The sequence below is a fragment of the Pleurodeles waltl genome, chromosome 3_1 (assembly GCF_031143425.1).
Source record: "Pleurodeles waltl isolate 20211129_DDA chromosome 3_1, aPleWal1.hap1.20221129, whole genome shotgun sequence".
NCBI lineage: Eukaryota > Metazoa > Chordata > Amphibia > Caudata > Salamandridae > Pleurodeles > Pleurodeles waltl.
In genome coordinates this window covers 1,212,854,629-1,212,881,239 of record NC_090440.1, presented here as the reverse complement: position 1 = coordinate 1,212,881,239, position 26,611 = coordinate 1,212,854,629, and the positions used below count along the sequence as shown (strand labels likewise).

Genomic DNA, 26,611 nt, shown 5'->3' with positions numbered 1-26,611 from the left:
TTCCACGATCTTAGACATGTTACATGGCCATGTTTGGAGTTGCCATTGTGACACTATACATAGGTAGTGACCTATGTATAGTGCACGCGTGTAATGGTGTCCCCGCACTCACAGAGTCCGGGGAATTTGCCTTGAATGATGTGGGGGCACCTTGGCTAGTGCCAGGGTGCCCACACACTAAGTAACTTGGCACCCAACCTTCACCAGGTGAGGGTTAGTCATATAGGTGACTTATAAGTTACTTATGTGCAGTGAAAAATGGCTGTGAAATAACATGGACGTTATTTCACTCAGGCTGCAGTGGCAGGCCTGTGTAAGAATTGTCTGAGCTCCCTATGGGTGGCAAAAGAAATGCTGCAGCCCATAGGGATCTCCCGGAATCCCAATACCCTGGATACGTAAGTACCATATACAAGGGAATTATATGGGTGTACCAGTGTGCCAATGAGAATTGGTAAATTTAATCACCAGCCTGCAGCGACAAATTTAGAAAGCAGAGAGAGCATAAACACTGAGGTTCTGGTTAGCAGAGCCTCAGTGATACAGTTAGGCACCACACAGGGAACACATACAGGGCACATACTATGAGCACTGGGGTCCTGACTGGCAGGATCCCAGTGACACAAGGGCTAAAACAAACATACATACAGTAAAATTGGGGGTAACATGCCAGGCAAGATGGTAGTTTCCTACAATGGGGAAAATTAGATTATACAATTTTGGGCCCTATAGAAATGATTCAAATTCTTTATGTTTTGAGAATCTCATTGGATGACATTATTACTCCAGGTCCTTTGGCAAGGTCATGGGACATAAACGCTAATGAACAACTAATGGCTCATATGATATTAAATGCTTCATCAGAGAATGAAGATCCATATCCCAAAGAGCTAGCATACTTGGCGAGAGAAGCAGCAGAGTGGATCTGGGACGCAGACAGAGAAATAATGCAAATCACTTTCAAACCTAGTGATAAAAGCTTTTAAAGTATCTAAATCAGGGTTCTCCAACCTTTTTGGCAATAAGAACCAATCATGTTCAAGGCAAACTGCCCGAGCTACAAATATTTAGTCTAGTGACTACATCAAACCCAAATGCATTAGTGACCGCTCTATGCAAGCATACCAGTAGTAAACACGCCCATACTTCAGGATGGATTGCCAGAAGCAATATAAAAATAAGGCTGGAATGCGCACAGGAAAACTTCTTACAAGTAGCTGGAGAGCTACCTGTAGCTCACAAGCCACTCGTTGAAGAGGCCTGATTTAAACACATCTATACTATCTCCATTCTTACCTCTTACGCTTTAAATCTGTTGCGAGAAAACAAACTATTTGCAACATGAGCAAGCTCAAATGTGTGCAGTGATAATTAAGTTGGGCATTACTGTAGGAGGCTGGACTGGCTTGTAGTGAGTACTAAGGGGTACTTGCACCAGGCCCAGTTATCCCTTATTAGTGTATAGGGTGTCTAGCAGCTTAGGCTGATAGATAATGGTAGCTTAGCAGAGCAGCTTAGGCTGAACTAGGAGACGTGTGAAGCTACTACAGTACCACAAGTGTCACTTGCACAATATCATAAGAAAACACAATACACAGTTATACTAAAAATAAAGGTACTTTATTTTTATGACAATATGCCAAAGTATCTTAGAGTGTACCCTCAGTGAGAGGATAGGAAATATACACAAGATATATATACACAATACCAAAAATATGCAGTATAGTCTTAGAAAACAGTGCAAACAATGTATAGTTACAATAGGATGCAATGGGGACACATAGGGATAGGGGCAACACAAACCATATACTCCAAAAGTGGAATGCGAACCACGAATGGACCCCAAACCTATGTGACCTTGTAGAGGGTCGCTGGGACTATTAGAAAATAGTGAGAGTTAGAAAAATAACCCTCCCCAAGACCCTGAAAAGTGAGTGCAAAGTGCACTAAAGTTCCCCAAAAGACAAAGAAGTCGTGATAGAGGAATAATGCAGGAAAGACACAAACCAAAAATGCAACAACGATGGATTTCCAATCTAGGGTACCTGTGGAACAAGGGGACCAAGTCCAAAAGTCACAAGCAAGTCGGAGATGGGCATATGCCCAGGAAATGCCAGCTGTGGGTGCAAAGAAGCTTCTACTGGACAGAAGAAGCTGAGGTTTCTGCAGGAACGAAAAGGGCTAGAGACTTCCCCTTTGGTGGACGGATCCCTCTCGCCGTGGAGAGTCGTGCAGAAGTGTTTTCCCGCCGAAAGAACGCCAACAAGCCTTGCTAGCTGCAAATCGTGCGGTTAGCGTTTTTGGATGCTGCTGTGGCCCAGGAGGGACCAGGAGGTCACAAATTGGACCAGGAGATAGAGGGGACGTCGAGCAAGACAAGGAGCCCTCTTAGCAGCAGGTAGCACCCGGAGAAGTGCCAGAAACAGGCACTACGAGGATGCGTGAAATGGTGCTCACCCGAAGTTACACAAAGGAGTCCCACGTCGCCGGAGACCAACTTAGAAAGTCGTGCAATGCAGGTTAGAGTGCCGTGGACCCAGGCTTGGCTGTGCACAAAGGATTTCCGCCGGAAGTGCGCAGGGGCCGGAGTAGCTGCAAAAGTCGCGGTTCCCAGCAATGCAGTCTAGCGAGGTGAGGCAAGGACTTACCTCCACCAAACTTGTACTGAAGAGTCACTGGACTGTGGGGGTCACTTGGACACAGTTGCTGGATTCGAGGGACCTCGCTCGTCGTGCTGAGAGGAGACCCAAGGGACCGGTAATACAGCTTTTTGGTGCCTGCGGTTGCAGGGGGAAGATTCCGTCGACCCACGGGAGATTTCTTCAGAGCTTCTAGTGCAGAGAGGAGGCAGACTACCCCCACAGCATGCACCACCAGGAAAACAGTCGAGAAGGCGGCAGGATCAGCGTTACAGAGTTGCAGTAGTCGTCTTTGCTACTTTGTTGCAGTGTTGCAGGCTTCCAGCGCGGTCAGCAGTCGATTCCTTGGCAGAAGGTGAAGAGAGAGATGCAGAGGAACTCTGATGAGCTCTTGCATTCGTTATCTAAAGTTTCCCCAGAGACAGAGACCCTAAATAGCCAGAAAAGAGGGTTTGGCTACCTAGGAGAGAGGATAGGCAACTAACACCTGAAGGAGCCTATCAGAAGGAGTCTCTGACGTCACCTGGTGGCACTGGCCACTCAGAGCAGTCCAGTGTGCCAGCAGCACCTCTGTTTCCAAGATGGCAGAGGTCTGGAGCACACTGGAGGAGCTCTGGACACCTCCCAGGGGAGGTGCAGGTCAGGGGAGTGGTCACTCCCCTTTCCTTTGTCCAGTTTCGCGCCAGAGCAGGGCTAAGGGGTCCCTGAACCGGTGTAGACTGGCTTATGCAGAATTGGGCACATCTGTGCCCAAGAAAGCATTTCCAGAGGCTGGGGGAGGCTACCCCTCCCCTGCCTTCACACCATTTTCCAAAGGGAGAGGGTGTAACACCCTCTCTCAGAGGAAGTCCTTTGTTCTGCCATCCTGGGACAAGCCTGGCTTGACCCCAGGGGGGCAGAAACCTGTCTGAGGGGTTGGCAGCAGCTGCAGTGAAACCCCAGGAAAGGCAGTTTGGCAGTACCAGGGTCTGTGCTACAGACCACTGGGATCATGGAATTGTGCCAACAATGCCAGGATGGCATAGAGGGGGCAATTCCATGATCTTAGACATGTTACATGGCCATATTCGGAGTTACCATTGTGAAGCTACATATAGGTAGTGACCTATATGTAGTGCACGCGTGTAATGGTGTACCCGCACTCACAAAGTCCGGGGAATTGGCCCTGAACAATGTGGGTGCCCTCACACTAAGTAACTTTGCACCTAACCTTTACCAGGTAAAGGTTAGACATATAGGTGACTTATAAGTTACTTAAGTGCAGTGTAAAATGGCTGTGAAATAACGTGGACGTTATTTCACTCAGGCTGCAGTGGCAGGCCTGTGTAAGAATTGTCAGAGCTCCCTATGGGTGGCAAAAGAAATGCTGCAGCCCATAGGGATCTCCTGGAACCCCAATACCCTGGGTACCTCAGTACCATATACTAGGGAATTATAAGGGTGTTCCAGTAGCCAATGTAAATTGGTAAAATTGGTCACTAGCCTGTTAGTGACAATTTGAAAGAAATGAGAGAGCATAACCACTGAGGTTCTGATTAGCAGAGCCTCAGTGAGACAGTTAGTCACTACACAGGTAACACATTCAGGCACACTTATGAGCACTGGGGCCCTGGAGAACAGGGTCCCAGTGACACATACAACTAAAACAACATATATACAGTGAAAAATGGGGGTAACATGCCAGGCAAGATGGTACTTTCCTACAATTAAAAACTCAAAAGGTATCCAGTCATTGATAAACAAAAAATGTTTTGTTTCTTCCTAATCATCTTACTGAACAACAGATAAATGTCTCTCAAAAGACGTATCCTATAGCCACTTCTCAATCAGACGCCACATGTTTTTCTGTAGTTGAAGATCCATATCTCAGTTGGCTGTTACATGGAGTAATTTCTTTGCCTATCACTGCTCTTCTTTTTCGGAAATATCCATCTTGTGGATGGTGTAAATGCATGCACAATACATTCCTACAGCTTGCTTAAAGTTTTCCACTGCTTGGGGAATGGCAGCCCTGCCTTTATTAGCACACCATCCCGTACTAGACCTTTCTGAGACACACTCCTTTGCAAGACCTTAACTATCTAGTGCTTGTAACACTTTGAAGCCTGCCCTTGTTTGTAAACTCTTCGTGACACCTGCTGCTTTCCTTCTCTCAATAGCAGTAACTATGTAATTTGAACGATTCTCCTTGTGAACTGCCCATGGTTTTGTGTATTTGCTAATTGCTCCAAAAGTGGTGAAATATTATGGAATTACGTTTTATCCTTCTCTAGTGAAAGTCTTTGAAAGTGCATTGTGGCTGAAAATTGACCTGAATAATACAAGTTTTGATACATTATGTAAGCATGTAGCAATTCTAACCCAGACAGAGGAACGACCGACTTCGGTAGCCGAGAAATGTGTTCTTCAAATATTTATTCTGCCTCTGAGATGCTACAACTTTTGCAAAATGAGAGTCAGATTTACATGCCTTGTGGAGTAGGGCAGCGTACTTCTCTTTGCACCTGCCTTGGTGAGTGTTAGACCTGACAGCCTAAGAGTGGCCATCCCCTAACTTTTTGCCTGCCTACCTGCCTCCCTCCCTCCCTCCATTTTTCTGACATTGTTTTTGCTGGTTTTAGGACTCTGCTTACTTTGCCTCTGCTGACCAGTGCTAAAGCGTATGTGCTTTCTCCCCTAAACATAATAACATTGGTTCCTACCCAATTGGCCTATTTACTTTTAAGTCCCTAGTAAAGTGCACTACATGCGCCCAGGACCTCTAAATTAAATGCTACTAGTGGGCCTGTAGCACTGATTGTGTCACCCACATAAGAAGCCCCTCAACCATGTCTCAGGCCTGCCATTGCAAGGCCTGTGTGTGTAGTTTCACTGCCACATTGACTAGGCATTTAAAACTACTTGCCAAACCTTAAACTCCCCTTTTGCTTAATATCAGTCACCCATAAGGTAGGCCCTAGGTAAACCATAGGGCTTGGTGCTATGTAAGTCAAAGGCAAGAAATATACCTATGTGTTTTAAATGTCCTGGTAGTAAAAAACTCACAGATTTGTTTTCCATTATTGTGAGACTTGCCCCTCTTGTTGACTAGCATTAAAACTGCCTGCCCTTATATACTTTTAAGTGGTAGATGCTGATCTGGAAGGAGTAGCCCTGTCATGTTTAGTATGGCCAGAATGGTAATAAAAAATCCTGCTTATTGGTGTAGTTCGATTTAATAATTCTATTTTAGAAATGCCACTTTTAGAAAGTGGGTATTTCTCTGCACTTACTGCCATCTGTGCCTTACAACCTGTCTCCAATCCACGTCTGATCTGTGCTGGTTGACAGTGCCCCTTGTGAATTCCACCCAGACAGCCATAAACACAGGACACTCCGTCACATCTGCATACTGAATGGGTCTTCTTGGGCAGGTAGGGTGGATGGGCTCTCTTACATTTCAAAGTCCAGTGAACTGCCCTCACACAAAGGACAGATAATCCCCCACAGGGTTACTGGCATATAGGACTAGGCTGAAAGGGGAACTTGTGCACTTCAAAACCACTCTTTGAAGTTTCCCCCCACTTCAAAGGCATTTTGGGGTGTATAAAAACTGGGTCTCTGACCCCACCAGACACTTCTGGATCTACACCTGAAATCTGTCAGAGATACTGCCTGGTTGCCCAAGGGACCCATCTGGACTGCTGTGCTGAGAAGGACTGCTGCCTGCTTGTTGCCCTGCTGGCCACTGACTGTGCTGGAAGGACTCTGCCTTCCCCCAAAAGTGCTCTCCAAAGGCTTGGATTGGCCTTGCCTCCTCTAAGTTAAGCCTGACTGCTTAGTGCCAAGCTACCAGAAGGTGGGCACAGGATAATTTGAATTGTGTTGTGGCTTACCCTGGCTAGGATTGTTGGCCCAACTTGGACAAAGGTGTATACCTCTGCCAACTTGAGTCCCCATTTATAACAGTGAGGCAGTTTCGATGTATTGTCAGGTTTACCGATTCTTTTAAATCTGGGAATGTGTCAAAACCTATGGGTGTTGCATGGGAACACCCACCACAAAACTACTCCCTGATGCAGTGTAGGGCAACGCAACAACTTGGGCTGCATTTCCCAAAACGATATCTACAAAGCCATTAAAAGCCATGCAATGTGGCTTTTCGTGGCCTTGTAGATATGGGCCTGCACTATGCACAGCTGTTCCTTCACAAAAAGTGACGCACTGGCAGCGTACGGGTCTTGTAAATATGCTCCCAAGTTTCTGACTCAAATTAAAATTGATTTGATTAGGCTCCTAACTCATTTTCGTGATTTAGTGCACACTGTGTTATGACTTAAATACAACTGGCATTACACATTTTTAAAACTAATGGATTTGGCTTACTGTCAGACTTCAAGTCTCTTTGGGAATCATCCCTTCTTTTTATAATTCTTTGTTTTTAAGCTTGTTTAATGGAATATTGACAAACATTCTCATTGTGGGGTGTGACATTTTTACTTTGGCTTTACTGAAACAATGAAGATGAACATGAGTAGTAGCGCACCGTATCTGACTGATTACCAATGATGGAAAGCTATTGCATTTTATCTCAACTGAGAACTGTTTGCTAAGCTAAATGCACACTGGACTCTTGTCGCAAACTTCAACCGTCTCATGTGAGACCTATTCTTCAATGTGTGAACTGTTTTAAAACTGTCATTTTGAACATTCCATTGAAACATAAAGTTGTACTTTCTGTTGAGAACAGCGTATTAACTTGAGGGCATCAGGCGTTCTGCAACGCAATGCCTTTTCCCAGCATCAAAGGTGCTACCATTGACTCTTCACTTCTGTGGACACGTGCTGACTTGGATGGGACTGGCAAGCTCACAATTTTCAGATGCATTCATTATTGGTTTACAGAGCGCTCCAACTGCTGCAGTTGCATCTCGGACTCTGCTTCTGAAGCTATTTAACTCCCAGATTAATATGCCATCAATCTGACCGTACCCTGACTAGGGCATCATTTAAAATTGTGAATACTAGTACAACTGCAACTAGTTTTAACAACGCCAACGTTTCTGATGGAGGTGAGACTTTCTGATCATCGTCTCCACCTACAGATGTTTTCTATTATGCTGCAGATAGTAAAGATCCAATCTCTTTTCAGAATTAAATGAACTCCGTATAACTAGTGAAAGCCAATCATTAGTTATTCCTGTTGGCCTATATAGCCATATTCAGCCAGGGTTTTTTCTTTTTTTTAAACCTTTTGGATTCATCTTTGGTTTTTCTTCTATGTTGTATAGTTGAATTAAACATGAGATATTTTGCCCTGCTTTTTTACCACCGTATATTTGCCAGAATTGTTCTTCCTTCCGTCCAGAGGGTACGTGATCTTTGCTTTTTCCACGTATGTATCCCCACTGCACTTCACATCTTCATGTATCCATACTATTGAGTACATTTTTAACGTTTAAAGTTATATGCTGCATCTAGTACTGACTGCACATCTACAGCATGTAACGTTTGCTTTATTTTAATTTAATAGCACCTCAATTATTCAAATACATGTATTAATGTGGGATAGAATTTAGTGAAGGTGCTGAAGAATTCATATGCAAATTCCTACATTTTATGTAACTCATGAACAAGTATGTCTGTTTTCAAAATAATGTGAAGGTGAATTGAAGTCCAGCGCAGACACTTATTTAGACATAGTGAAATCTTCAGCCTCCTGGGAGATTCATGCGAGCTGAGCTATGTCCCTAGCTAACGCCACTGGCACCTCGGAGTTAACTTAACAAGTCAGTTGTTCAGTTATGCTATGTGCTCTGGAGGTCATTTAAATAAACTCTGAAACCTATGTTTGGTGCAAAGAAAGGTTAAGTAGGGGCTAGAATGGAGGATTTGGTTACCAAAAAGTGGCTTCGTCATTTGATACAATTAATTATAGAAATATCATCACAGTGTTCCAATTCTTTTTAATATGCTGCTGATCAATTGCTTTAATTGTCATTAGAGTGTTTGTTATATTTTTACACATTATGTGCATTAGGTGAGGGCATTCATTTCAATAGTGTTGTCTCGCAGGGCTGATCAATGCACAGACTGCACCATTCTCATGTTTATGTCGTTTGTAGATAACAGTCCTCTAGACTAATTGGCTCATGTTGGTACGTTGGCTCAGCCTGAGCTTGCCAGAGGGTTTAAAGTTTGTAAAGTAGGTCATATTTTGCTGAAGCTGCAAAAAACCTAGCAGATCAATGTTGCTTGTCCCTCTCAATTTAGCATATGTTGGCATTCATTGGGCAGCAATGTTGACCCTTTTCAGCGAAACCCAATTACGACCATCTGGGGTACCTTTCGTAAGTAGCCAGGTGCCAGACAATACTTCCCAAGAAAAGGTCCCAGACAGCTGCAGTTTTCCATGGTGACTGACTCAAACCGCCCACCCAGTAAACCCTCCAGCTTTTACAGTTTGTTCCAACCAGTTCAGAAGTCAGTGACTCCTAGTGCTCCTCATTAGGAGAGGGGAGATAGTCACAGGGCCCCAATCATTGGTGAGAGGGAAACCGACAAGCAAAGGTGAAAGGAAGAGTTCATCCAGAAACAAAGCTAACATGGTAACTGCCGACAATAATGCCAGTGCAATACTAGTAGACTGATGCTGCCCCTGAAACAGGAATACGGACAAGCAGAAGGGTAAGGCCCCAAATACCCACTTGACGCAGTCGTACGCAGAGTGGTGCAATGAGGGCCCAGCTACCCTTTTTATGGCTTTCACATGTCCAAGGAGAAGGGCAAGTGGCCATGTTTCAGCCTGTCTTGTAGAAGGGGGGAGGTTTCCAGACCCAATTGAAAAGCCTTCCCCAGGAACTTCTCCCTACTAATTTCAACAGTGAGCTTGGTGGGCAATGCGACCTTGGGTTGCCCATCTAACCATCTGCTCTACTACCAGGCAACCTGCCACGCACTCCTGAGCTCAAGTGGGACCACGGGCCCTTGACCTTCTGTCAAGAAGACCAATGAGGCCTCAACAAGTCAGTCCAGCTCAGTTCATTACCATCTCCCCACTCAAGCAATCACGGGGGACGAAGGACGGACACACAGAACAACTAATTTGCCTGCTTCCTCCCAACCTGCCCCTAGTCAGGTCCCTGCAGACAAAATCTAGACTCAATGACAGGTGGAAATCACTTTATTGGCTACTTCACACCTTTCAGCAGATCATCAGGAGTGAGGACATCATGAGGCGTCCTCCAGACCCAGAACAGCCAGCGAGCTGTTTGGAGAACCCTGGATAGCTACAGGTACCGTTAGTAGCAGCTAAGGAGAAAAGAGGGCACTCAAGCTGTTAAAGCACCGACATCCAGGGTGGATGTCTAACTGAAAGGTGTCCATATTCAGGAAATGCCAGACAATCTAAAACAAATTCCACAATACTTCAATTTGCAAATATTTTAATGGGAAAATGTAGGAAGTGTGACAGCTAATTCATGTTGAAAAAAAACAAAAACATTTTGAAAAGATGGAGTCTATATTTTTTGCCACGGACATTTATTTTATGTCACATTTTCCAAAACATCAAATAAACCTAAAGCATATGCGGAAGTTTAAAGTTTCATCGTTGTGTTAATTGTTTAAAACCAAAAAAATAAAATTATTTTTGTTTCTGTGAATCAACTTTTTGCATTGTTTATGCTACTTTAAAGCATGTATTAAACATGCTCTTAACCTTTAAGTGGTCGGTTCAGTGCAAAGAGTAGAAAATTAAAGATAACTCAAGTATGCCAATAATTGTTTTAATGTACAAAAGATAGGGGTACAGCACATCACAAACAAAAATATTTGCAGACAATAATGGTTGGAAATATCAAAACACCTTATAAAAAGGTGAATTTCTAAATTATATACAAAAGTAGATAAATGTGTTTGAAAATTGTTTTCCTTTTAATGTGCGTCAAGGTGCAATTTGTCAGAATACATTACTTTTTTTTTTATTTCAGACCTGATAACATCTATGCGTGTACATATATTATATAAAGAAACGCATGTAAAAATATGAAAAAATGAGTATCATACCGAATTGAAAGTAAAAGCGATGTTCAAAGTGGAATGTACTTACAGCAATTTAATACCAGGGTTCTACGTTTGTTTTTATTTTACTTTTTTTCTTATATTAAAAACAGATATTGATCCAACACAAATTGTACATTTCATCTGCCCTGGCCAAATGCATTATTTGTAAGTATGTTTCAAATAAATGTTCACATTTTAGGTTAGATGCCTCCTGTGAAAAATTTGGGATCTTTTTAAAGATCCTTAAGCAATCTGACAACCTGCTGTAACAAGCTGGAAAACAGTCTGCGGCATGAATCCTTATGAAGGACAATAACTAGAAATTAAACTTTAAGGGGTATCCAATGGCTTTTTCAAGACACTCCACCAAAGACCCTGCAGAAAGAAAGTCTCGTTCCACTTCCACGAATTTGATGTACATAGTTTTGGGGGATACCCCTGGTTCGACTTTGCAGTTCTGAGCTAAAAAGTCATTAATTCCAGCCCACTCTTTGCTGTGACATTTAACAGTAGACTGAAAATGTAAAAATAAACACTGCTGAAGAGTTCTGCCTTCTGCAATCCCAAGATAGCAGTAAGTGATTTTGTTGGACAGAGATGTTCCTTTACAGGTTTGTCCTGAAAAATTCTCCAAATCACCTTTGCACTCATTCGTTAGGTCCTGAACTTCATTTTCTAGAGGAGCAGGCTTTTCATATATGTCTTGATAACCTATGGCATAAAGTCCAGGGCTTTTTGGAATACCACCTGGTAATAAATACTGAACAATATTCCCTCCAATAGGCTTTGAGTGGGCTATAGGTATCCAGCTAAATTCCATGTGGAGCTCCAAACATCTTGCTTCACTTATAGTAATCTCTAAAAATTTATAATACACATTTTTCCAATTCATTTTCTGTACTCTAGTCATGATGATTCGCCCCTCTGGCTTCTCAGGATTAAAATACTCTCGTAGTCGTTTTCCAAGTGGTACTTGCGAACTAATTTCAGCATAGTGATATCGAATATCTTCTTTCCACCGTGTATTAAAACCAATCCCAAAAATTGCAAGTTTGTTAGAAAGATGTAATCTTGAAAAATCTGTCCAACTCTGAAAGAGCTCCCATTTCAACTGAACGGATTCTAAAATGTTTATAGTGTTCTGGTGATTCTCTCGTTTCCTATAAATGTAAAAGAAAAAAATATAATGAAAACACATCCATATAACTCCTTAAATCATTTCACTGAGGTAATTTAATCACAGACTTATATGTTTAAAGTAGGCGCCCATTTTTAATTTGTATATTAAATTTATCAAGTCACTTAACACTCAATTTATTGTATCCAGTATAGCTTTTAAATTTCTAGACAATGCCAATAGTCAACCCTTCTGCTGTCAACTTTATTATAGTAGTGCACAAATGAAATACTTCACTTGACATCACATGTACATTTACCTCCAAGTTAAACTAACATACTTTTATGCAATCAAATATAGCTCTATAATTACTTGCCCACAGTGCCCCATGTTCCCAGGAACCCATACATTTTAACCTCTGTTTTCTATATAGGCACAAAAATAAAATTAGCCACAATCTCTAGTTCTTTGCAAACGCATTTACAAATGCACACTTTCTATCTAAGAAAGACTGCACATCTCTTTCAAAAGAAACAGGAGTCAGTATCTCAAGCCCAAACTGAGGTGCAGGAAATAATCTCTAATGAATGGTTCTACAGAAAAAGAGATGTATAGCCCCCATGATGTGGTGATTAGTGCCATTGAGCATTGGCATATTATCAATTCAAGACCAGAGTTACAGCACGCATATTTAAAAAACTGTACATATCACATACTGAAAACGTTACGTTGCTTTATCTCAACTGTGAGTGCATGTTGGCAGTCAATCTAAAGGCACACGCTGCACTCCTAACTTTGTACAGCACTTACTCCTTCACAAGTAGTCAAAGTGCAACCACTTCTATGAAGACTGATACGACGTCAGCTATTAAAATAGTAGTTGGTGATGACAGAAGGCCTGCAATAGAGCCAGTCAGAGGGACTACATAATATAAATAGAGCTGAAAAATCTCTATGTTGCTCATCTAAAAAGGCACCCATACAGAGGAACAAAGGCAGATTTAAACAATTCCACTGTTTCTTGCCTGACAACGTGAGCTGGGCCAGGGATCAAGAAGAGAGATATAGAAAATTGACAAGATGGCAACTTAAGCCACAAGGGACCGGCGTTTGGGGCCTTACCAGACACACTATGGCATCAGCAAAAGGAAAAAGGGAGAGGCAGTAAAAGATCAATTTACTCGCTTGTCATTCTCCATGAATGACAAGCAACGTAAATCAAAAATATATGCTCAAGCAGCAAAGCTCATAAAAAAAGCTTCCACAGACATACCGGAAGGCTCTGCAACTGTTATGAAGGATTTAATTGAGGTGCTCCAAGGGGTAAAGGAGAAATTTGCCTACTGTAGGCAGAGTTTAGCAAATATCTTCAAAAGGAGAAGGATAGCCAAGACCTTGGGGAGAGAGACCTTAGAAAAGGTATTCAAGAGACAATTAATCTTCAGACTAGCTCGCAAGGAAAAAAATGAGGATCTAAAGAACCGCAGCCAGTGCAACAATGTCTGCACTCAGATTTTTGTGGAGGAGAAGGTTAAGACATTGATGCATACATTTAATCTATGTTTTGAACGCTACTGGGACAGTCTACTCAGAACACTGAGGCATGACCTACACACAGGGCCACCAGCCTGGAGCAGCAAAAGAGGCTGAATGCCAGAGACTTCAACCAGAGTCATCATGGCTTGCCACAGATTTGCCCCACTCTCATCCACCTCTGGGCCTGGGCACTAGTGGCTATCCCTCCCACCCATTGCTAAAGGCCTTCCACTTAGGATTTGTCCACACTGGCACGACAGGAGTCATGCCACCCAGGATTGTAGCTACCACGTGTGCTGCCCAGTCGTTGCCCTCCCAAACACCAGCAGAGCCAATCCTATCTCCATGCAGGCACCCCAAATGCCAACGCAGTATACCCCATCTAAGTGGCAGGCTACACTGGGATTTAAGGGTCCAATACAGTAATTGAAGATCTGCTTGAAAATTTGAGGATCCCACATTTTATAATACTGTGGCCGGGTGCTTGGCTTTCCTCCCTACTGATCAGATTAAGCCTCTGCTTGGGCTCTGGTCTTCACCTGTGCTACTCTTCTTGGGTTCTGCTGTACAATTGTGTTTCTGGCTTTCTAGCTGAGGCACTTCAAGCCAGATGCAGAGTTCATCTTCTCAGAAGTGTTCTCCTTGTGGCGCATCTTGGAACCTCTGCAGTATCACTTCAAAGAATTTCCTCACATCCTTGGACTTCTTCACAGAATGTCTATGCATCCTTGAACCTCTCTGACCCCCTTCCAGCACTGTCTTTAGAGATGCCACAAGTTAGTGATTAGCTACAGAGTGTTAACTTTGGTTGGATTATGAAACTACTGTTCAATTCTTGAACTGCCCCATACGTCTATGTATTGAAATTCTAGGATTATTTGGGCCTTTTAAGAGTTATTTTGTAATCATGAGTGACCCTTTTCTTCTGTTCAGTGCCTTAAGTTGTGGAGCTTTAACAAAAGTGTATAGGACATTGGATCAGGACCTGTCTAATGACAACTGCCTTCGCTCTAGCAAGATAAAGTACAAAGAGTAGTCACTCATGTGATACTAAAGAACACCAGAGTGGAGCTCCACCGGTCAAGCCCTTCTGTGTGAATAAAACCCAAAAACAACTTCTTTGTCTTCTCTCATGTCCTCTTCCTCCTCTTTGCCATCAGGATCAAACACAATCACGTATGGATTTAGCGCTGTCGACAGGTAAGAAGACTGGCGAGTTCCACCCTGTCCCTGCAGCAACATTCAGATTGTTATCAGAGTGACAGTCACCTTCTTTCAGCTGACCCACGGAGTTGTGGAAACTGCCACAAAAACAGAGGCCTTACAACGAAGGGCTCCAAAAAGCACTGTTTACCTGAACACTTTAGAAGCAGAGAGTATTTAACCAGATTATAGGTTTGTTGAAGGCCAACAATATGATATTTAGGTGGGATTCACTCATTCTGATGCAATGTCAAGGAAATAAGCAACTGATCAAGTCTCTATCGGATGATGAGGAGATACTGGGTATCGAAGATAATATTCAAGTTGATGTCACATGAGAGAAAGAAAGCCTAGGCACTGTTTCAAAACTTAAGAAATGAAGAGAAAAATGGAGGAAAGTGATGAAGAAAAGTAAGCTGAGCTATCAACCAAAACGATACACGGAAAAGGGCAGCAATACACCAGGTGCAGAGTGTGGGAACTCAATAGCTAGAGGCCTTAAAGTTACCTCTTTCAAAGTGTAGAAGTTCAATGCTACAGCCAACCACTAAATGGTCTGGCATTCACTTAGGGAAATGGGAAAAGACGTCTGCCTCCACCAGAAGACTCAGTTGTTGATTAGAGACACTTGGAGGCTGTGCACCCAATTTATGCCGACTTAATTATTTTGCTTGATCAAAGACTAAAATGAAACCGCAGCTACATTCTTCTTGACATATATATGAAGGTTTCTCATTGCCTGCTCTGAGCCCAGTTCTATCGGAAGCTGTATGACAACACACCATCTGATATTGTATTAATGAAAGCGTGCTTTGGCAGGGCTGGAACAGATAAGTTCTACCTCACGTGCATCAAGAAATAAGACCATCACACAAAGATGTAAGAAGTTATAAAGGTGATCACAAGTCTTAAGACTTTTAAAGTTCCAGGCACAGGTGGAGTTACTTTGAGATCCTGCAAATCCTTTAGACTTCACCTGCTGGATCCATTAACCAAGACAGTCCATTCCTTTGCTCCCCTAGCAAAGATCACCCGCTCTGTCACAGAAGCAGCAATCACAATGTAGTCTTAACCAGGGAGAGAAAACAGAGATGAGTGTAATCATAAAGACCTTGGCTGAACATAGATGTCAAATTTTAAACAAAGGTCGTTGTAGGAGGCTGGCCTGGCTTGTAGTGGGTACCAGAGGTACTTACACCTTGTGCCAGGTCCAGTTATCCCTTATTAGTGTAGAAGAGGTGTTTCTAGCAGCTTAGGCTGATAGAAGGTAGCTATGGCAAAGCAGCTTAGGCTGAACTAGGAGACATGCAAAGCTCCTACTATACCACTTATATCATTTAGCACAATATCATAAGAAAACACAATACACCGCAGTACTAAAAATAAAGGTACTTTATTTTTATGACAATATGCCAAAAGTATCTCAGTGAGTATCCCCAGTATGAGGATAAGATATATACACAAGATATATGTACACTAACCAAAATTATGCAGATAATAGCAAAAGGAAGTAATGCAAGCAATGTAAAGTTACAGTAGATTGCAATAGGAGCACATAGGAATAGGGGCAACACAAACCATATACTCCAAAAGTGGAATGCGAACCACGAATGGACCCCAAACCTACTTGGATGAGGAGACAGAGGGGGCACCCAGCAACGTAGGGAGCCCTCACAGAAGCAATGCCATATTTTGGATTGACTCTCAATGCCTTGCTGCTCTCAATTGTAAGAGACCAGTTTAAAGTAGGTGGCTTGGATAGAGGGCTAGCAGGGAAACTGCCTGACGTAGGAAGCACACTGAAACAGTTTGCTACACACACACAGGGCAAGGTGGACACTGGTGAGTCAACCTAGGCTACCAATAGTCTATCTCCCAGGTATGTCCATTGGTGATACCCAGTCTTTCCCGTACCAATGGACAAGCCACGTATTATGCTGCTCCTCCTCGGTATCACTAGAGTTGGGCAGTTATTTCGAGATGGCCTGTTTCTTACTTTGCAAAAGGTTTTGGGCATTGGGAGAGATCTCCACACTTGATGTTTAAAATCTACTTCAGATTGCAGGACGCTGCTTCAGCACAAAAGCCTGAATTCCCTCAAAGCCACTGGAGTTCACTCCTCTTAAGCAAATGCATCTTACCACTAATACTAGGGGCTGGGTCTCTTACTTATACCAAATGACCTCAGAGTTCTTTACTCCCCCTGCCGCTGTTGCCTCCAGAAAGTGATGGAGCCGGGCCTGGGTTTGTACCCGCCAACAAGATTTAGGCGCAAGCTGTGAGTAGATAAAATATGTTTCTAGTAACTACAGACACAGATTCACCCACTTTAATTTTGTTAACTCTCTGTTATAGCCCACAACGCATACATCAGATGTGCCAGTCCTGTTCCTCGAGATGTGTCTGGTGCTCCACTGACCTTGCTGATTTTATGCATTTGGCCTGGGCCTGAGTGCTATTCAGTCCTTCTGGCCAGAGGTTGCTACCACGATTGTGGAAACCATACACATTACCATGTGCTCTGCTCCCTATGTTACTGGGCTATGGTCTTGATGTCCCTCCATCCAGAGGGACTGTTACCCCTGTTGGTGCTTGCATGTGCAGAGTGCCCAGGGTGTGGTTAAAAGGACCTGTACCTAAACACAGACTGGGCAAAAGATATATCTTTTTGTAATGAACAGGCAGAAAAGTATGGATTGTTACGAGTCCAGAAGGTGAGACGTCGAGATACTTGGGTACCATATTGGCAATTTATGCTGCAGCTAACCAAGACTGATAAGCCCCAACTTTTCCCTGCTTTAGATTTGTCACCCCTTGGAGTAATGGTCAGATTTATGCAATGTTTAGATATGGATTGTTTAGCAACAATGAATAATCATTGCCATTTCTGCTCGTCCATTGTCTAAGGTTGTTAAAGGTTTCGTTCACTGTTGCCAAGTTTTCCAACTTCATAGGCTTCACTATATGGTCGTCACATTTATGTATGTTTTCCTTTGTATATTTTAAGTTTTGTTTGAATTTGCAGAAACATGGAAAAACGTAATAAAACATTGTAAAAATTAAACTATTCAACACAAAAGAACTAGTGAAAAAGATTGGAAAGAGGAGGTGGCCAACATGCAGATGTACAGAGTAACTCAGAACTTCACTATAGGCATAACACCTTTTCATCTGTTCAAAGGTCGAAAAGCTAATTCAGCAGGTTTTTGGAGTACAGGACAGGAAATGGACAGAAAGACTTATTTTGACCAAAAGAAAGCTATAAGAATTACTGAAGTGCAAGTAGAAGACCTTGGGGGTTATTCTAACTTTGGAGGAGTGTTAATCCGTCCCAAAAGTGACGGTAAAGTGACGGATATACCACCAGCCGTATTACAAGTTCCATAGGATATAATGGAGTCGTAATACGGCTGGTGGTAAATCCGTCACTTTTCCGTCACTTTTGGGACGGATTAACACCTCCTCCAAAGTTAGAATAACCCCCCTAGTAGTGATGAGAACACCTGCTGGAATGGAGCAATAATCTAAGTTTGCAGAATCAAAAAAGTTGCTAAAATGTTGAGGAATATAGTGAAAACAGAAGATAAGTGAATATGGAATTTGACCATTTTGGTGAAGATAGCAAAGATTGGGGATTACTGTGCAAGGATTAAAGAAGTGATGAGTGAGAAGATATAAACAGCTCAGAGACGGAAAAGAGTTAAGTCACTGACCGAACTATCAGACAGAACCCAACAGGTACACTAAGTAACTATGATGTTCATACACATGAGGATCTTGCATGCATTTATGTTTGATATGCATATTCGAAGTTCCAGTGTACCGATAAGTGTATTGCTTTGCATTTTATTAGTCTTGGTTAGAGGTTCTTTGAGAAGACAGTGAAACACTCTCCAATCTTCATACATGCTGAAAAGAGGACGGTGTGGTATATTTGATGTTTCTTAATGTCAGAAGACACCATTTACTGATGCGAAATGTTAATATGTCGAATGGAAAGCGGACTGTGCAACTTATGAGAAAGAGAAGAAAACTGGAGGAGGTGGAGCCGAAAGTGCTAGTGCATGAGGCACTTTGTTTATACAAATAACATATTCCCCCTATCGGTTGCACGGATATTCTAATTTCACAGATCATTCCCTTTCAGATTGTACTTTGCCCTTCCCTGGACATGACAACCTGAATTCTGTAGACCTTGGGATCTGCCCCAGAAATGGAATTTTACTGGGAGTGTGGAATGCACCTCTGCATTCTGCGATTTTGCTTCCTGATTCTATTTTGAAAAAATACCCTAACATCCCCTCTTAATCCGTGCTTGGCAGCAAGACACCTTAGCTGAAGGAGTTCAAGTGCAAAGCATATGTGGCTGCTCAACTTATGCCAGTTAATTCCACCTGCTCTGCACATGCCCACGGGGACAGCAGAAAGGCTATGAAAAAAGTGCTCTATACTGAATGGTAAAGGGTAGGAGATTTAAAGAAATTAAACTTTGGCTGACCCAGTCTTCCTTTTAGTGCCCCCTCCACAAGTATTAACAATAAAGTCCCCATCAGTTAGTAGCTGTACTCCCTTACACTGGACTAAGTCCCCTTCACAGAATGGGGAGGAGGGTGGTGGTGGTGAGGTATCTGTGGTTAGAAGATCGTTACAGGGTCAGTAACCTTTTCTTCTGATGGATACTTCTGACTGCAGACTCCCAACCTACTGAATTGATACCGAAGCAGTACCTCCCAAAAGGTGGCGGGTCTAAGGATTGGACTTTGCACCACTAAATACTGCAGGAATATCCCTGTAAAACTGCCCTCCATGCAGATCTGGAAGTCAAAGTAGAATGCCTTGTGAAAGTGTAGGTAAGTGGCCACCTGGCAGATGACTAATACCAGAATGCCTTTAACCGAGCCCACAGTGGTAGTCTTAGCTGTGGTAGAATAAACTGACAGGGCTTCAGGAGGCTCCTAATTGGCTAAAGCAAAGCACATTTGTATGCGGAGAACGATCCATGTAGGCAACATCCATGTTTGCACTGCCTTTCCCATCTAGCACCAGCTTACACCACAAAAAGCTGGTATTCTACTCAGAGCTGCTAACTCCAATCGAAATAAAAGCTAAGGGCCCTTAGGAGTGACGAAAGTGGGAAGCACCATTGACTGTGCCACACTGAAGGGTGACATTACCTTAGATAAACTATGTCTTAATAGAAAGCACAAACTGTTGGAAAGGGCTTTCATGAGGTCCAGCCAGCTAAATTTCACCTGCTACATGAGGGATGTGTCCGAGTGAAGAAAGTGGAAAGCACCATGGACTGTGCCACACTGAAGGGTGACATCAGCTTAGAAAAACTATGCCTTAATAGGAAGCACCAAATTGTTGGAAAGGTAGTGGTGTACGGTGTTTGCATTGACAGCAAGTGCAGTTCATTAACAGCTTTTGGAAGTAAATGCAATATGAAAGACAGTATTAAGAGTTAATAACCTCAAGAAACAGGTGTGCATGAGCTCAAAAGGCATGTACATTAAAAGGGAAATAACCAAATTAAGGTCCCACTGTGGCATGAAAAAAGGTGCAGGAGGATACACGTCATAATTGACTTAGAGGGGTTCTCATCAGGCAAACCTAAAAATGTCCAGAGGACTTATAAATAAAGTTTAAAGATCCCTACCAAAGGTATTGGTGGTGAAGGACAGGACAAATGGAAGTATATCAGAATAATCAGCCTGCAGCAGATCAACCCAATGGCTTCGCAGGAAGAAACACATTTTAACCACAGTTCATGTAACAAATAAGCCTTTTATGATTGATCACCTCAGATTTTTTGCTCTTTTTCTAGGCCCTGTTTCTGCTGGGTGTAGGACGCTGTGCCACTGTTAAAAGCAGTAAAGTGCCTGAGCTTCCCCTTTATAAATGGGCTGTAGATAGGAAGTTCCTTCTTGGCATATTTAACTTCCCTATATGTCCTTTGCAAAGGGTGCCTAAAGTGCAACTATGCCATGAAAAGTTAAACGATTATATGTGGGCTGCAGTGTATATTTACACCACCCACATGACAAAAATATATTTCTGCCAGGAGCGCCACACTGCTCTGGGAAGGCTACAGTTTAAAGATAGTGCAGTGACCTATGGGCAGGGTAAAATGCCTTTAACATGTAGGAAAAGCCCATATTTGTATATTCACAAGGCACCCTTATAGTGTGCCCTGTAAGCATAGAGAGCAGGGTGCTGATATATAAAACACCTGGCACACTGCATATTGGGACACGTGTGCCTTCACAGTGAAATAAAACTCAAAGGTATTTTGCTGTGTAGGTCTGGTCAGACTTTTGCCTAATAGGCCTAAATGGAATTAAAAATCTTTATTTTCCACCTCCACTTAGCAGGGGCTAGAAAGGTGGCACAAAGTTATTTCCTGCTTGGTTTTTAAAATCAGAGTTAATGGTGCAGTCAGATTTTTGGCAAACTAAGCAGAAAAGTAATGGTTTGTAAAAATGTACTTCAGACTACCTGAGTCTGAACGGTCTTAAAACCAGTTCCACCAATCATTAGACCTCCCAAGCTGGAACAAACATATGTAGCTGTTAAAGTTTTAAGTAGAGCACAATGGATTGCCTCTGGGCCCAAGAAAAGGCAATGACTTAACTTCTGACCACTGAACACGAATTAGCTATTTGGTAGTGGACAAGAACAACTGGCAGAACAAAGGGCAGCTGCAGCACTACTTCTTTTGACTTGGAGATGCCTGTGAGAGTTTTATCCTGTTCATCTCTAGGACCCTTTCACCTGAAAAATAGGCTTGGTGTATTCGACCTCTGCCCTATAGTGACTGGTCTGAAATTTCTTCTAGGTTCCTATTGTTTTTCCATAGTGGTTGACTTTTTCCAAGATCTTTGTGCTTTGAAAAGAAAAACATTCAGATCTTTAGTTTACCTAATTCTCCCCATCTTTCTAAATTGGTTTGGGAATTGTACTGATATGCTCTTTAAATACTGTTGGTACAGTTTGAACTTATAGTTCTCTAGGGACTGTCTAAAGCTTGTGCCATAGCCTTCCATGAGCAGAGATTCTCTCCGAACTCTGTTTTGACCTACCCAAAATGGGTTTATTGAGTTGGTAGGGATGCTCCCTTGCAAATTAAAAAAAACATTTATCGACTTTGTGGACAGAGAGCTACCCAGATGACGTCCACCAGTTACTTAGGCAGATCTGCTCAGCTGGATCTTCTCAGTCTCTGTAGGAAGGTGGCCTCTTTCTAGCCTTGCTACCCCCACTTTTGGCCTGTTTGTGAGTATACAGGGAGTGCAGAATTATTAGGCAAATGAGTATTTTGACCACATCATCCTCTTTATGCATGTTGTCTTACTCCAAGCTGTATAGGCTCGAAAGCCTACTACCAATTAAGCATATTAGGTGATGTGCATCTCTGTAATGAGAAGGGGTGTGGTCTAATGACATCAACACCCTATATCAGGTGTGCATAATTATTAGGCAACTTCCTTTCCTTTGGCAAAATGGGTCAAAAGAAGGACTTGACAGGCTCAGAAAAGTAAAAAATAGTGAGATATCTTGCAGAGGGATGCAGCACTCTTAAAATTGCAAAGCTTCTGAAGCGTGATCATCGAACAATCAAGCGTTTCATTCAAAATAGTCAACAGGGTCGCAAGAAGCGTGTGGAAAAACCAAGGCGCAAAATAACTGCCCATGAACTAAGAAAAGTCAAGCGTGCAGCTGCCACGATGCCACTTGCCACCAGTTTGGCCATATTTCAGAGCTGCAACATCACTGGAGTGCCCAAAAGCACAAGGTGTGCAATACTCAGAGACATGGCCAAGGTAAGAAAGGCTGAAAGACGACCACCACTGAACAAGACACACAAGCTGAAACGTCAAGACTGGGCCAAGAAATATCTCAAGACTGATTTTTCTAAGGTTTTATGGACTGATGAAATGAGAGTGAGTCTTGATGGGCCAGATGGATGGGCCCGTGGCTGGATTGGTAAAGGGCAGAGAGCTCCAGTCCGACTCAGACGCCAGCAAGGTGGAGGTGGAGTACTGGTTTGGGCTGGTATCATCAAAGATGAGCTTGTGGGGCCTTTTCGGGTTGAGGATGGAGTCAAGCTCAACTCCCAGTCCTACTGCCAGTTCCTGGAAGACACCTTCTTCAAGCAGTGGTACAGGAAGAAGTCTGCATCCTTCAAGAAAAACATGATTTTCATGCAGGACAATGCTCCATCACACGCGTCCAAGTACTCCACAGCGTGGCTGGCAAGAAAGGGTATAAAAGAAGGAAATCTAATGACATGGCCTCCTTGTTCACCTGATCTGAACCCCATTGAGAACCTGTGGTCCATCATCAAATGTGAGATTTACAAGGAGGGAAAACAGTACACCTCTCTGAACAGTGTCTGGGAGGCTGTGGTTGCTGCTGCACGCAATGTTGATGGTGAACAGATCAAAACACTGACAGAATCCATGGATGGCAGGCTTTTGAGTGTCCTTGCAAAGAAAGGTGGCTATATTGGTCACTGATTTTTTTTTTTGTTTTTTTTGAATGTCAGAAATGTATATTTGTGAATGTTGAGATGTTATATTGGTTTCACTGGTAATAATAAATAATTGAAATGGGTATATATTTTTTTTTGTTGAGTTGCCTAATAATTATGCACAGTAATAGTCACCTGCACACACAGATATCCCCCTAACATAGCTAAAACTAAAAACAAACTAAAAACTACTTCCAAAAATATTCAGCTTTGATATTAATGAGTTTTTTGGGTTCATTGAGAACATGGTTGTTGTTCAATAATAAAATCAATCCTCAAAAATACAACTTGCCTAATAATTCTGCACTCCCTGTATGTCAGGGTGTTTTTACTGTCTCACTGAGATCCTGCTAGCCAGGGCCTAGTGCTCATAGTGAAAACTCTATGTTGTCAGTGTGTTTGATATGTGTCACTGGGATCCTGCTAGTCAGGACCCCCCCAGTGCTCATATGTTTGTGGCCTATATGTGTCCCCCGTGTGGTGCCTAACTATCACTGAGGCTCTGCTAACCAGAACCTCAGTGTTTATGTTCTCTCTGCTTTCTAAAATTGTCACTGCAGGCTAGTGACTTATTTGACCAATTCTCATTGGCACACTGGTACACCCATATAATTCCCTTGTATATGGCACCTAGGTACCCAGGGTATTGGGGTTCCAGGAAATCCCTATGGGCTGCAGCATTTCTTTTGCCACCCATAGGGAGCTCTGACAATTCTTACACAGGACTGCCACTGCAGCCTGAGTGAAATAACGTCCATTTTATTTCACAGCCATTTTACACTGGACTTAAGTAACTTATAAGTCACCTATATGTCTAACCCTCACTTAGTGAAGGTTAGGTGCGAAGTTACTTAGTGTGGGGGCACCCTGGCACTAGCCAAGGTGCCCCCACATTGTTGAGGCAATTTCCCCGGACTTTGTGAGTGCAGGGACACCATTACACGCGTGCACTACATATAGGTCAACACCTATATGTAGCGTCACAATGGTAACTCCGAACATGGCCATGTAACATGTCTAGGATCATGGAATTGTCACTCTTCCATGCATCCCCGGGTCTCCAGTATAGAGCCCGGGTACTGCCAAACTAGCTTTCCGGAGTTTTCTCTGCAGCTACCGCTCATGCCAACCCTCAGACAGCTTTCTGCCCCCCTGGGGCTTGGGCAGCCCAGTCCCAGGAAGGCAGAAAAAAAGGATGTCCTCTGAGAGAGGGTGTTACACCCTCTCTCTTTGGAAATGTGTGTGAAGGGCCTGGAAGGGGTAGCCTCTCCTGGCCTCTGGAAATGCTCAGATCTTCTGAACGTCTGTTCAGGTGCTTCTGCATGGGCTCTCTGTGTTGCTGAGCGCCCCCTCTGTCTCCTCCTCCAAGGGGTGACGTCCTGGTCCTTCCTGGGCCCTGGCATCACCCAAAACCTTCAACCGAGACTCTTGCAGCCAGCAAGGCTTGTTTGTGGTCTTTCTGCGTGGAAACAACTCTGCATCCTCCAGCTTCTGGACTGCCTTCCCTTTCGTTGCATGGGCAAACTTGTTGAAAATCTGGATGTCCATATGTTACTCCCTTGTCCTATCAATATACCAAACATTGGCAATGCCAATTGGCTTGACTTGAAAGGAATGCTGTATGGTAATGTAAAGCATTTCAAGCAAATAGCGTGGGAATAGATATTTGTGTGAAAGCAAAAAACTGTTTAATATTGGTGTAGGTTAAATGGTCTCAAGTGCCAGATGCACTGTCAAGCGAATCATAAAAATCCAGGTAGGAAATAACTAACCGCCATCCATTTGTGCTGCTGTCAGAGAAAAATGAATTATCTAGTAATCTAAGATACTTTAATATCATTTAAGTCTCTTTTGTGTACCCATGAAAGGTCAAGCTAAGGCAGCAGGATAAACAAAATGGTCACAGCTGCCTGGAGGGAAGCACTTTATTGTGTAGAAACACAACTTCTGTTCAATTCATTCCTGGATCCCAACATATGGGGGGAGCTAAAGCCTCTTGCTAGTGATGCTCACATATTAGTCTGGCGACACCTGCGACGCCCAACCATACCATAAAAACTGAGCACCGATTGGGCCAAATCAACTTAAACTCTCATCCGAATTAGAGGGATGCGGCAGAGAGAAAAATGCAGGGAGCGTGATAAAGCCACGCCACATGGAAAGGCAACACTATCTTTAGTAGAAAGGATGTCCGAGTCAAAAGCACCAATCTGTCAGGGGTAGAACATTGCATGGTGGCTACACAGAAGGTGCCTGCTGTTCGCTGACACAGCATGTGAGAATGATTCTCTTGAAGAAAACAGAATTGCAGATGGAAGGCATAGGCTCAGAATGCCACATTCTCTGGGCCTGGGGCAATCAGGATAAGCTGATTCTCCAAGTTCATGCTGTTTCCAGGACCTGTGGAATTAATGACCATGTCAGAAACTTGTATACACATCCAGAGTGCTATCAAAGGCAAATTTCTTCTCCCATAGAACATCAAAGAGGAAAATCAATATGTGAAAAAGCCTGACAATGAACGTTCTTCGAGGAACTTCAGCAATCTATCAGAGGTGTGCACTACTACGCAAATAGGCCCTGTGCCACCTCTGGGTGCAGATATTCATGGTCGGTAAGAACACACAGGCTTAGTTTGTATGCCCTGATGTTCAGACAACTTGCCAGGGAAATCCCCTGGGAGTGATCAGCCAATGCTACAGACAGAGTGCCTCCAGGCAGAGAGCACGAGACAGCAACCTGGACACACCAGTCCCTGACATAAGGCAGAAAAGATATGAATGCAAGGCTAATGGCAACATACCTACAACTTCCTTTAGCCCCACCTAAGGACATACTCAATATCGACATCCGTTTCAAAACCAATCTATTAGTTGAAACAAAAGGTGACGTGAGTGTCTGGTATGTGCTTTGGTCATCTCAATATATCAAAGAAATGTTGACCGTACATTGACAGACACTGGCACACCTGACAAGTAGTCAAATGCTTGATTCAAGATAGGTTGGATTACACTATGTCCAGTTATTTAGCTGCCTCTGAAAAACTTCACTTTTGACTTCAAATCCTGCAAAATACCACTCCCAGCCTCATGTTTGGCATCTCACGACATTGCAGGATACCACCATAACTAAGAACCCACTGGCTACCACTCAATCTAGAGTGACCTTCAAAGCAGTTATGATTGGACATAAAATCTTACATCACCCTCAATATGGTGAAGGATGGGTGGATTGTAGTGGGAGAAATCGGTTTACAGAATTCAGGGATGGGTAGAGTTTAGTGGTATGTTGGGATGAAGGAAACAGTTGAGTGGTTTTGTGGTCAGGGATGGGTGCAGCTTAGGGTGGTGATTGGCTTTAGAATTCCAGCATAGGTGGTGTACGGCAATGAGGGGTTTTGTATGCCAGATGGATGGAGCTTAGTGTGTTGAGGGTTCAAGGATGGGTGGAGTTTTGGGATAAAGAGAGGCTATTGAGGGATCGGAATGAGATTTTTAAGTATTGCAAGCAATTGTTCTTCAGTTCAGCATATCTAATTCT

At 43.1% G+C, this 26,611-nt stretch overlaps 1 protein-coding gene across 3 annotated transcripts in view; it reads right to left on the bottom strand.

The window, feature by feature from the left end:
* Window positions 1-10,130: 10,130 nt before the first annotated feature.
* MSANTD2 (Myb/SANT DNA binding domain containing 2) overlaps window positions 10,131-26,611 on the bottom strand; it is a 436,899-nt gene continuing 420,418 nt past the window's right edge. The window contains exon 4 of one of the 3 annotated variants that reach the window (XM_069224518.1): window positions 10,131-11,842. In XM_069224518.1, coding sequence (XP_069080619.1) covers window positions 10,999-11,842 — 844 coding nt within the window. In that variant the 3' untranslated portion in view covers window positions 10,131-10,998. The remainder of the gene's footprint in view (window positions 11,843-26,611) is intronic. The other 2 variants (XR_011201505.1, XM_069224519.1) reach the window with 2 other exon arrangements.